Here is a 13799-nt window from a genome sequence, read left to right on the forward strand (position 1 = left end):
AGACCATCAACGCGTACGCGTGACTGATGCGTACGCATGACATGCGCCACGTGTAGAAAACGTATAAAAACGCTGGGGATGATTTTTGGGCTGTTTTGACCCAGTTTCCAGCCTAGAAAACATAGATTAGAAGCTGCAGAATGAACAAAACAAGTGGTCCCCACCCATCAACTAAAGACTTGTTAATTAATTCAAATTTAAATTCAAATCTTATTTTTAGGAAAGATATTGTTATTTTTAATTTTAATTTTTGAAATTAGATTTTAAAATTTTTAGGATTAGATATAAAAGGGAGAAACTTTCCTTCCCTAGAGAACATTATTCCATTCCAATTTACAATCCTAGTTTTCTTCTCTGAACCATGAGCAACTAATCCTTCATTGTTAAGGTTAGGAACTCTGTCTATTTGTATGGATTAATTTCATTGCTTTTTCTATTTTAATTTATGTATGGATTTATAATTTAAGAATTTTTTTCGCTCTTTATCTTATGAATTTGGGTGGAACGGAAGTATGACCCTCTTTCTATTTGAGTTCTTGTAAAACTTGGAAAAGCTCTTTACTTGAACAACAGTTTGAAAACAATTTCTCCTAAATTTTAATCATTTGGATTTAACAGGATACGTGACATATAATCCTCTTATTTTTGGGTAATCTGAATTTTCGTGGTATATAAACTGGAATTTGAACTTCACCCTCTAATTGGAATTAATTGACCAAGGCATTGGCAGTCGATGAATTTTAGAGGAGACTAGGAAGGTCTAAGGAGTTAGGGTGTCACATATAGTTTGCCATAAATTAAATCCTATAGGATTAAAATAGTTAGTAATAAAAGTTAATCCAGAAAAATAGATAACTCTGAAACCTTAACTGCTTTCTCCATATTTCATTCCCAACTCAATTACTTTACTATTTTATTTTCTGCACAATTATTTAATGCTCTTTGAACACTCAACATACTATTCTCTTTATCTAACTGAGTAATTTAATCAACCCTTGTTGCTTGATCCATCAATCCTCGTGGGATCGACCATCACTCACCTGAGGTATTACTTGGTACGACCCGGTGCACTTGCTGGTTAGTTTGTGGGTTGTAAAATACCGCACCAATGAGCAGATATTTTATACGCTTTTTGGCATAGTTTTCATGTAGTTTTTAATAGGTTTTATTTAGTTTTTATTAAGTTTTTACGGGTTTTAGTGTTAATTTCACATTTTTGGATTCTACTTTGAGTTTGTGTATTTTTGTACCATTTCAAGCATTTTCTGGCTGAATTTGAGGAGCAGGAGCAGAAGTATGATTTAGAGACAAAGAAAGCACTGCAGATGCTGTCCAAATCTGACCTCCTTGCACTCGAAAGAGATTTTCTAGAGCTACAGAACTGCAAATGGAGCGTTCTTAATGGCTATTGAAATATGACTTCCAGAGCTTTCCAGTAATGTATAATAGTTCCTACGTTGTTTCGGATTAGAAGGTCTAAAACCTCTTTCTGGCGTCCAGCACCCAAAGAGCAAAGCCCAATATCTAAATGCCAAGAGAGGACTCCCCAGCTAGCGTTCCACACCCAAAACACTCACCAATTGGGTCTCAGTAGTGGTTTTTATCACTAAAAAGACTGTTTTACCCTTACTAGTCATTAGTTTAGTATTTAAAGGATTTAATTCATGTTATTCGAACACTTTTACTTCACTTTTACCATCATACACATTTATCATTATATTTTACCTCAGTATGAGTTTCTAAACCTCATAATTTAAGGGGAGGAGCCCTGTTGAGTCCTATGAATTAATAAAAGTATTACAATTTCTTCTCCAATCCGTGTTTGATCTATTTCTAAGATGTATATCCGATCTTCGTCGTGGTGAATAGGATGATCTGACAAATTAGCTCTGTTCATCACATTAAGACGAACGTGCCTGACAAACACCCGCGTCTACTTAGGTTCGTGTGAATACGTGACTGGAAAGCACGAGCCAACGACTATGTTTATATATCTCTCAGACGGTTAATCCACGACTTCGTTGGGGACTTCTCAAGACACCAGTTCAGCCAATTTCTGGGGAGATTATGGTTTTCGTGGTATAGGCTAGAATCCAAAGAAGCAGCGTTCTCTGATCCGGAAGATTCGACCTTGTCTGTGGCATTTTGAGTAAGATCGCCAGGAGAATGACTTGCTAGCGCTTCACCCTTCATCAGATTGCATGACTACGGCCAATGGCGTTCAATCTATAGCAGAGGAGATCAATGACCACGGCCTATGGCGTTGATCACGTACAGCCTGCCATAGAAGAGATCACTCACAAGTAGAGAAGATAGTACTACCAGAATTAATTCAGAAAGACTAAGCAACTCCAACCCTTACCTATTCTCTTTTCATAGTTTACACGACTTCTGAGTTCTAATTATCTTGTTTATTTATTCCCTTTTCTCTTATGCAATTAAAAATATCATACCAACATCTCCTACTATTTCATCTGCCTGACTAAGACCTGCAGGATAAGCATAGCTTGCTTCAAACCACAATCCTCGTGGGATCGACCCTAACTCGCTCAGGTATTACTTGGACGACCCAGTGCACTTGCTAGTACGAAGGTGTGGGATTCGTGCTACCAGCCTCCCGGGGTAAACGACCAATCCGAAGTCATCGCATCGAGATTCAACCTCGTGAAATGATCCGGCTAGTCATATGGTTGAGAAATGACAGGCTATGTCAAAGCGATCTGTGTGTCACCATAGTAGTTCATCTCTTCTTCCTTGTCACCATCATCAGGAGTTTCAGGTGGTTCTTCATCAGCATCGTCTCCGTCATTGGGGTTAACTTCATACTCATCCATCATCGGATCTCTGATAGCAGAACCATCATGACTTTCAACACCGTCGTTCATTAAGTCAACATTATGAACTTCAACATTAGACCCCTCCTTACTACCCTCAGGTGGCATATGTAGATCCACCATAGTCCTTCTGATAGTTCGTCTAACAGCACCACTCAATAGACTATCATCGATAGTATCTACAGATGATCCTCGGCCACCCACCTCAACGAGATACACGAATAATTGCAACAGATGAACATTTGTCCGTTGGTTGTGCGACGACCTTATAAGCCGTACATCCTCATCATCGCACAAACGGTACCTAATTTAAGACAACAAAAATATTTCTCACAACCATGGTCTGATAAATATAATATTGACAGAGACAATACAATTGTAATATACCTTTTATAAAACAAACTGTCATCTACTTCGGTCAGATATCTGTAGTAAATTTTTTCATCCTTTTGCCTCTTGCTACCCGACGGAATACACTATCAAATTCTTCAAAGCTGTTAAACTGTCGACTTCCGGGGTCATATAGGTAATTATCGGTTGCTCCGATCTAAAAATGATAAAACCTTCTTTGTCATACACTATTTCACCATCGTAATGAATGGATAAAAATGGATTCTTTGACATCGTAGAGAAAATGTCTACAGTAAGAGAAAGAAAATAAACAAGGATATTGTGCTTTTCTGATCTACTCTCCAACCGGCATACTTTTATCTTAGAAACCTATCATATAGTTCGCTGGAATACGATGAACTTATCTTTATTACAAAAAAATCATATTCTAAAAAATAAAGTTAAAATATCTTGTTTGAAAAAATAAATAATTTTTTTATTTTATTTAAAAAAAATCCAATGTTATGGGTTTAGGGGAAAATCAATTAAAAAGAACAATAGTCAATAATATATGTATTGACAAATAAGATCTACTTAGATATATTGAATAAAAGTAGAAAAATTGAAAACATCAATTTTCAACAAAACATGTGTTGAAAATATGAATAAAATAAAAAATATAAAAAATTCAAAAAAAAAAAGAAAAGTTACCAAATCAGAAGTCAAAGACTGAATTTTAAAATATAACTATTGATTGATTACATCATTCATTTTCTCTAAAAAAAGTTCTTTTATTTTTAGAAATCCAATAAATATTGAGTTCTCGTTAGTTAGAGAAATTTTTTTTTTCATGTTCGAATATTTTTATCAACACTTATATTTTTCAAAAACATTTTTATGGTTTCAGAAAATAAATTAAACTTCTGCAATGAAGGTCATTAATAAATTATTCTTATTATCGTCGTGGTCGTCGTCGATCATTTGGTCCTATTCATCCACGGAATCATTTTAAAAAACATGCATGATCCTATCTGTTGTTTTTGGTTATATGCATTCATTAAGTGCTCTTAAGACCCTTGAGTTAAAAAAAAAATGTGAAGGCTTAGGGGTGTAGTAGCTCTAGTGCTACTGTTGTGGGCCTAGTAGGCCTTGGGTGATGTTCATCCCACAATATTCGCACTATTCCGAAAATGCCCTTCCATTAGGACCCTGGACTACAATTTCTTTCACGTCTCTGTTCTACAATCCTTCGTGGTCACCATCTGAAAGACTGAAACTATTATATAACCATTTTAACAACTCCAAAATTGTAAAATTCCTGCCTCGTATTAATATTTTCTTGATCCTAACAGAAAGTGGTGATTGGCTAATTTGGCGTCTGGATTTTTCCCAGCAATGGCAAAAACTTGCAAGTCGCAAGAAGAAATCGCGAACGATGCGATCAAGAACGCTTTGAAGGCTCTACGGAAGCGGCATTTGCTCGAAGAAGCCGCTCATCGCCCCGCTTTTGAAGCTCTCTCAAGACCCATCGCTTCCCAGGTCCCTCTTCCCCTTTCTCAAATTACTCACTTTAAACAATTTTATTATTAATGCTTATATTAGGGATTCTTGAATTGGTCATAGAGTGAATTGCAATTTCGAATTTTCTATCCCTAGTTATATTTTACATATTGTTCAGTAACAGCTCTGAAAAGTTGTTGACTTTTGATAATTCACAATTATAAGCACAGCATTTGTCTGTTAATTTTGTTGCTTGGATTGTGTCCTGTGTGCGTTTGATTGTTTGAGTGATTTTGTGAAGTTGAATTTGGTTATGTATTTGTTTGTGTGCCTTTTGAAGGGTTCTGAGTGGAAAGAGAAAGCAGAGAGTCTTCAGTTAGAACTTCAGCAATGCTACAAAGCTCAGTCTCGGCTGTCCGAGCAGCTTGTTGTCGAAGTAGCCGAGTCTAGAGCTTTGAAAGCTTCGGTCCAGGTGAAAGAAACTGCAATTGCCGAAATGCAAAAGGAGTTGACCGAAGTGAGGTTGCGCGATATTTCTTCCTTGTTTTAACAGCCATTGATACCTTATTTTCTTCTTATAAGTTGTGCTGTTGTAGAAATTGATCACTGCTTAACTTTGCAGGGAAGAGCGCTCTCAATTAAAGTCGGACTTGGAACAAAAGATTAAGGCTCTTGAATTGGTTATGAGTGAGAATTCGGAACTCAAAGCACAACTAGAGCAGATGACTACCAAAGCCAACAAAGCCGAAGCTGAAAATAAGATGTTGATTGATCGTTGGATGTTAGAAAAGATGAAGGATGCTGAACGCCTCAATGAGGTACAATACAATATCTTCCTATTCGTCATATGTACTTTATGGCATTAGATATTCAGTATTGCTGTACACACTCTATGAGGATGAATATGACTTTGGCATGACCTGATACTCAAGATTATACTATGTCATGATGTCACTTTGTCAAATTTGTGCTAAATGTCATGTATACATTGCATGTACTTTTTAACTTACTTTCCAATTGCTTGAAATTTGAACCTCTTCCAGTAGTTTATTTTCTTTTAAAGGAGTTAAAATGCATAGAAATCAAATTAATTCTGGTTGCTCTATGATTCTAAGTCCTTGCTTTTTGTCAATTCAGCTAATAATATATTACTGTAACTGTAGGCTAATGCGCTGTATGAAGACATGGTTCAGCGGCTAAAAGCCAGTGGTTTAGAACAACTTGCTAGGCAGCAGGTGGATGGCATAGTTCGTCGAAGCGAAGAAGGTGCTGAATTCTTTTTAGAGTCGAATATCCCTTCCACATGTAAATACAGGCTCAATGCACATGAAGGTGGTTGTGCTGCCATATTGTTTGAGTATAATTCTAGTAGATTGATCACTGGGGGACAGGATAGGTCTGTTAAAGTGTGGGATACAAATACAGGAACTGTAAGTTCTAATCTTCATGGCTGCCTTGGTTCTGTGTTAGATCTCACTATCACCCATGATAATCGATCTGTCATTGCTGCAAGCAGCTCAAACAACTTGTATGTTTGGGATCTCAATTCAGGCCGAGTCCGTCATACCCTTACTGGCCACACCGAAAAAGTTTGTGCTGTTGATGTTAGCAAGGTTTCAAGTCGTCATGTTGTCAGTGCGGCTTATGATCGTACTATAAAAGTTTGGGACTTGATGAAAGGCTACTGCACTAACACAATCATTTTCCACAGCAACTGCAATGCTCTTTCCTTCAGCATGGATGGGCAGACCATATTTTCTGGACATGTTGATGGTAATCTACGGCTATGGGACATTCAGACCGGCAAGCTACTTAGTGAGGTTGCTGCACATTCACTTGCTGTCACATCAATATCCCTTTCTAGAAATGGAAATGTTGTATTGACCAGTGGAAGGGATAACTTGCATAATTTGTTTGATGTGCGATCATTGGAAGTTTGCGGCACTCTGAGAGCCTCAGGTAACAGAGTGGCTTCTAATTGGAGTCGCTCCTGTATTAGCCCAGATGACAATCATGTTGCTGCTGGATCTGCTGATGGTTCTGTCTATATTTGGTCGATATCTAAAGGCGATATTGTCAGTACTCTGAAGGAACACAGTTCTTCTGTTCTGTGTTGTAGGTGGAGTGGAATGGGGAAACCCCTAGCTTCAGCTGACAAGAATGGAACTGTTTGCGTCTGGACATGATGGCCTTTCATTCACTCCTTGGAATACACTAGCAGAATATGATCCCAGCCACAAACAAGGAGTAAAAGAAATGAAGCTTGCATATACATGTAAGGGATAGTGATAAAGCTCAACAAGTTTTGATATTTTCTGGTTCAATTCTTTATTAAACATTTATATGTGCACACGGGTTATACCATCAAAATTGGCAATGATGCATATAGTAATGTTTAACAGAAAACAATTACAACTAATCTCTCGATATGCTAATTGGAGCTTGAAATTTGATTATATCACTGTTGTAATTTGAGATTGATGCAATTTATCTGATATTACACAGCTTTCTTCCTAACTGTTAATAGAAGTTTATTTCTTTTTATCAATGTTAATGTTTTTAGCACAATTAACAGGAAGGAATTATATATGATCACTTAATGAGTTAATACTCAAAATGGCCCATCAAATTGGACCCCTGACTCAATTAGGCCTTCCAATTTCCAATTGACTCATTGTATCCCCGAAACTTGAAGGTGTAACTCAAAGTTGGCTCTTTAGTATCTCCGTCACCGGAGAAATGATATGGCACATTTAGTTGACACTTGGTACTTTCAACGGTTATATGATGTGGCCAAAATCTTAGAGGCAACAATTTAGCTCCTTACGATTTGAACATAAAAACCTAGCAAGGGTCCCACATCTCCCAAATTGAAGTCATTTCTGGTGTTTTGGGGAGGATGTTGGGGAGAAGTAGGCAAGCTTCTGGGAGCTCTAGTAGATCTCGTTCGCATGGTAGTTGGGTGAGGAATGCACATCTTGTTAGAGATAGGAAGGTTTCACATTGGTGTGGTTGTGGGTTGCGACCCGTTCTTTGTTGGTCTAGGATGGATACGAATCCAAAGAGATCATTTTATAGATGCCTTAATTATAATGTGAATTGGTTGAATGCTTGCTACTTGATTCTGTGTCTTATTTCCTCAATGCTTCTTAGTTTGGTAATTGTTCTTTTCCTCAATGTCTTATTTTGCTACTTTCACGGTGTGTTTCTGTGTAGCGTGTAAAGTAGCCAATTATGCTGATCCAAAATGACGGTTTCGATTCCATTTTTGGCCAGTTCTGGAACGGTTGCTGGTCCATCATCTGTAAAAAGAATCACTTTATCAGTAACTTCATTGACAGCAAGCAGAATTTTGTTTGAAGAACTAGAATCCTTATGTATTACAATCCGAAGCGGCTGATTTGCTCCAGGTTCTTGAGATGCAGCAGGTATGGATATGTTCCCACTGAATACAACAACAACAAAGCCTTGTCCCACTAAGTGGGGTCGGCTACATGAATCAAACGACGCCATTGTGCTCTGTCATGTATCATGTCTACAGAGAGACCGTTTACATGTAGATCTCGTTTGACCACCTCACGGATGGTCTTCTTAGGTCTTCCTCTGCCTTTCGCTCTTTGTCCATCTTCCATCTCATCCACCCTCCTGACTGGATGTTCTATCGGTCTTCTTCCCACATGTCCAAACCACCTGAGACGCGATTCAACCATCTTTTCCACAATGGGTGCTACTCCAACTCTCTCCCTTATATCTTCATTCCTTATTTTATCCAATCGCGTATGACCACTCATCCATCTCAACATCTTCATCTCTGCCACACTCAGCTTATGTTCGTGCTCCCCTTTAGCCGCCCAACACTCCGTACCATACAGCATAGCCGGTCTTGTAGCGGTGCGATAGAATTTATCTTTAAGTTTTAAAGGCACTTTTTTGTCGCATATAAAACCAGATGCACTCCGCCATTTTGACCAACCTGCTTAGATCCTATGATTTACATCTTGTTCAATCTCTCCATTATCCTGTATGATGCACCCAAGATACTTAAAACTTTTAACTTTTCGTAGGATGTTTTCTCCAATCTTCACCTCTATATTGGAGTTTTTCCTTCTCAGACTGAATTTACATTCCATATATTCCGTCTTGTTACGGCTTATGCGCAGACCATACACTTCTAGAGCTTCTCTCCATAACTCCAACTTCTTATTTAGGTCTTCCCTTGACTCTCCCATAAGGATGATTTCATCGGCAAAAAGCATGCACCATGGCACAGGCTCTTGGATGTGCTCTATGAGTACTTCCAAGACTAATGTGAAAAGGTATGGACTTAAGGATGATCCCTGGTGTAATCCTATACCAATAGGGAATTCTTCTGTCACACCACCTTGAGTCTTCACACTAGTTGTGCCCCCATCATACATGTCTTTGATTGCCCGAATATATGCGATCCTTACTCTCCTCTTTTCTAAAACCTTCCATAAGACCTCCCTTAGTGCCCTATCATACGCTTTTTCCAAATCAATAAACACCATGTGCAAATCTCTTTTATTACTACGATACCTCTCCATCATCCTTCTTAATAGGTATATCGCTTTAGTGGTAGATCTGCCTGGCATAAATCCAAATTGGTTCTCTGTTACTTGTGTCTCTTTTCTCAACCTCTGTTCTATCACCCTTTCTCATAACTTCATAGTATGACTCATAAGCTTAATCCCTCTATAGTTTCCGCAACTTTGTATATCCCCCTTATTCTTGTAGATAGGTACCAAGGTGCTCTTTCTCCACTCATCAGGCATCTTCTTTGACCTTAAAATCTCATTAAAAAGTTTGGTTAACCAGTTGATGCCTTTTCCTCCAAGACCCTTCCAAACCTCAATCGGGATATTATCAGGTCCTACTGTCCTGCCATTTTTCATCTGCTTTAGAGCCTCTTTTACCTCGAAGTCTCGAATCCTTCGATAGTAGTCAAAGTTTTGATCTTCTTCCCTTGTGCATAATCGACCAAGGCTCGGAAGAGTCTTCTGTCCTTCATTAAATAACTCGTAGAAGTAGCTCTTCCACCTTTCATTAATCTTCTCCTCTTGAGCCAACACCTCTCCATCATTATCCTTTATGCACTTAACCTGATCCAAATCTCTCGTTCTTCTTTTCCGACTCTTTGCGATTCTATATATACATTTTTCTCCTTCTTTCGTGCCCAAAGACTGGTAGAGACCCTCATATGCTCTTGTCCTTGCTTCACTTACAGCCACTTTTGTCTCTTTCTTAGCCGCCTTATATTTTTCCCAGTTATCTGCATTGCGGCATAAAGACCACTCTTTAAAGCATTCCCTTTTTATCTTTATCTTTTCTTGTATACTCGCATTCCACCACCAGGACTCCTTGTCTCTTGGTCCTATTCCTTTAGATTCACCAAAACTTTCTTTTGCTGTTCTTCTAATAACTTCTGCCATCTCCCTCCACATCTCTTCCGCGCTTCCATTCCCATCCCACTTTGCCTCTTCTCCTACCCGTCTTAGGAAGCTTCTTTGTTCCTCACCTTTCATCCGCCACCACCTCGTCCTTGGGTTCTTCGTATGATGTCTTTTCCTCAACTTTTGCTCAACGCGAAAATCCATGACGAGCACCCTATGTTGTGTTGTCAAACTCTCTCCTGGGATAATTTTACAGTTAATGCAAAATTTTCGGTCGACTCTCCTCAACAAGAAGAAGTCGATTTGAGAGCTTGTCATGCCACTCTTATAGGTTATAAGATGTTCGTCTCTCTTTTTAAAACATGTATTTGCGATGAGAAGATCAAAAGTTGAGGAAAAGTCCAAAATAGTTTTACCCTCGGCATTGATCACCCCGAAACCATGACCTCCGTGAATACTCCCATATCCAGTCACTTCTCTCCCAACATGGCCATTTAAATCTCCTCCTAAGAAAATCTTATCTCCCAAAGGTATGCCTTGAACCAAACTTTCTAGATCCTCCCAAAACCTTATCTTGTGTTGTTCGTCTGAACCCACTTGCGGTGCATAGGCGCTAATCACATGGAAAGCACATCCCTCCACCACAAGTTTGATAGAGATGATCCGATCTCCCACCCTCTTGACATCCACTACGTCCTTCTTCCACTGCTTATCCACAATTATTCCAACCCCATTCCTATTCTTCACCTTTCCTGTATACCAAAGTTTGAAACCAGAAATATCCAACTCCCTAGCCTTTGCACCAACCCATTTCGTTTCTTGTAGGCACATAATGTTAATCTTCCTCCTTGTCATGGTGTCCACCACCTCCATTGACTTTCCTGTTAGAGTGCCTATGTTCCATGTCCCAAATCTCAACCTTCTGTCGCTTCGACCTTTATCTTTTCCTTTGTGAACTAGCTTATTTACCCTCGTTCGTTCACGAAAACGCGAAAACCCTTGCTCATTTAACACTACATCCAGGCACCGATGCAGCGGCTCTTGTAATAAACGTGAATAATATCCACCACGTTCTGTAACTCCATCCCCAAGTAAGTTCAAAAAATTCCCTTTGACAGAAAGAGAATATCTGCAAAGCAGAAAAGGCAATGCTATGAAATGCATATCATTATATGCTAAAAACCAAAATTTCAATGTGCACCAACAGAACAAACGTGCCTGAATGAGTGTGTTCGGAAACATGTTTGGACGGGTTAGAAACAATTCTAGAATTGATTTTTGAAGGTATCAATTTTTTTAGAATAGCTTTCAGAGAAACTACCAAATATAAATCACTTTTATATCATAATCTGTTTTGCAGAATTAATTCTACCTAGATTCAACTCTAGAAAAGTAGAACCAAAACCATTGATGATAAGCAAGAAGATGATTAAATTACCTCAATGTAAGGAGAGGTTTTCCGGTTAACATGGGATGAACAATGTCCTCGTTAAGGCTCTTGCATAACTCTTCCTTTACACTGACAACAACTTCAATACCTGCATCTCTCAATCTAGCCAACCCTTTAGATTCCACAAGGGGATTTGGATCTACCATCCCAACCACCACTTTTTTCACTTTGGCTTTGATTAAAACTTCAGTGCAAGGTGGAGTCCTTCCGAAAATGATTACAGGGTTCTAAGTTCACATAGGCCGTGGCATTCTCCGCCAAATCACCAGAATCTCTCAAGGCAAACACCTGAAAATTCCCATCTACTTTCTCAGCATAATCATCACCAAAGGCATTCACTTTCTAAACTTTGAGCTAGCCATTGTACCCGACTTTTCTCGACTTTTTTGGCCACTAATGGTGTGTGGAGAGTTTTTCGGATCAAGCTTCTATTGTTGCCCCTGGCTTGTTGCTGGCCAACTTGAAGAGGGCGTCAACTCAGAAATTGCACTCCTGAGCTATATGTCGGACCTTTGTCTTCAGAAATTGAACTAATTGTTCTAGTGTTTCTTCTAAATACCTCTTCATGTTAGAATTTTTAGCCTAATAGGTTCATTGACTTGAGAGGTTAACACTTGAGAATCACTAAACATAATCAACTTTATTGCCCCGATCTCTTTAGCTAGTTTCAAGCCACAAAGTAATGCTTTGTACTATGCTTGATTGGAGGCTAAAAACTTGAATTTTAATGAAAGCTCTATCCCAGTTCCTTCTTTACTCTCCAGAACAACTTCTACTCCATTTCTAATTTTATTGGATGATTCATCCACATATAAATTCCAAATTGTAAGACTTCTTTAGGTTTCGGTGTACTCGGCTACGAAGTTGATGAGGTATTGGGATTTTATTGCTGTTCGAGTCTCATACCTTAAGTCGAATTCGGGCAATTCTATCTCCTATTATAACATTCGACCTACAGTGTTTGTCTTTTGGAGGATATACTTCATGGGTTGATTAGTTCGGACTTTTGTGGTATGATTTTTGAAATAAGGTCAAAACCTTCTAGAAGTAAGCACGAGGGCATTTGCGAACTTTCCTATTTTCTGATAGTTTAGTTTTGTCCCTTGTAAAGCCTTGCTAATAAAATAAATCAGTTGTTGCCCGTTCTTATCTTCTCATACTAAAGCTAAGGCTATGACTCTACTTGCAACTACTAAGTACAACACGAGTTCTTCCCTTGGAATAGGTCGGGTGAGTATTGGTGGCTGACTAAAGATGTTTTTGAAGTCTTGAAAAGCTTCCTCGCATTCCTTCGTCCATTCAAATTTGCATCATTTCTTAAGTATTGAGAACAAGAGTAGAGACTTCAGCGCTAATCATGCTAAGAATATGGATAGGGCGCTAGCCTTTCATTTAATTGTTGAACTTCCTTGAGATATGTCGTGGCTTTTCATCTTGAGAATTGCTTTGCATTTGTTTGGATTGGCTTCGATGGCCCTTTGAGTGAGCATGAAGTTTAGGAACTTTCCGACTTTTACTACAAAGGTACATTTTGGGAAATGTAGTCTCATCCCATGTTCTATAGTTGTGTTGAATACTTTAGACAAGTCAAACAAGAGGGTGGCATCTTCCTTTATTTTGACAAACATGTCGTCAACTTAGATTTCTATCAACTTACCAAGGCAGGATGAAAACACCTTATTCATTAGCCGTTGATAGGTGGCTCCAGCATTTTTTAATCTAAAAGGCATTATTACATAACAATAGTTGGCCTTTGGGGTGATGAATGAGGTCTTTTCTTGGTCCGACTTATACATCGGAATTTGATTGTACCCCGAGTATGCATCCATAGAAGACAAGTATCGATATCCTAAAACTAAATCTACCAAGGTATCAAATGTTGGGAAGTGGGTACGGGTCTTTAGGACAGGCTTTATTGATGTCGGTATAATCGACACACATTCTTCACTTTCCGTTCGATTTTTTCACGAGTATCATATTAGCCAACCACAAAGGGTATTTCACCTCTCTTATGAATCCAGTTTCTAATAAAGCTAGTACTTTCTCTTCTGCGACTTGTGCTCTTTTAGGACCGAGCTTTTATCGTCTTTGTTGAACAGGTCATGAGGTTGGGGTGTATCCCAAGCATGTCGGAGGTTTTCCAAACAAAGAGGTTAGATTTTTCTTTTAAGAGTTTAACGATATCTGTTTTTAATTCTTTATTTATCCAGGTTAACTCCTATGCTTGTTGTTTTCTCTACCAGATATCTTATTTGAACCTCTTTGGTGTTTTCA

At 38.6% G+C, this 13799-nt stretch overlaps 1 protein-coding gene and 1 pseudogene across 1 annotated transcript; one reads left to right on the plus strand and one right to left on the minus strand.

Annotated features, from left to right (window-relative positions):
- Window positions 1-4293: 4293 nt before the first annotated feature.
- Window positions 4294-7181, plus strand: LOC130947090 (autophagy-related protein 16). The gene is made up of 4 exons (XM_057875914.1): window positions 4294-4703; window positions 5005-5186; window positions 5287-5482; window positions 5828-7181. The coding sequence occupies exons 1-4, from the start codon at window positions 4560-4562 to the stop codon at window positions 6848-6850; spliced, it is 1545 nt and encodes a 514-aa protein (XP_057731897.1). The 5' UTR covers window positions 4294-4559; the 3' UTR covers window positions 6851-7181.
- Window positions 7182-7859: 678 nt separating this feature from the next.
- On the minus strand, window positions 7860-13153 carry LOC130980460 (riboflavin biosynthesis protein PYRD, chloroplastic-like; annotated as a pseudogene).
- Window positions 13154-13799: the final 646 nt, after the last annotated feature.

This window comes from Arachis stenosperma, chromosome 1, assembly GCF_014773155.1.
Source record: "Arachis stenosperma cultivar V10309 chromosome 1, arast.V10309.gnm1.PFL2, whole genome shotgun sequence".
NCBI lineage: Eukaryota > Viridiplantae > Streptophyta > Magnoliopsida > Fabales > Fabaceae > Arachis > Arachis stenosperma.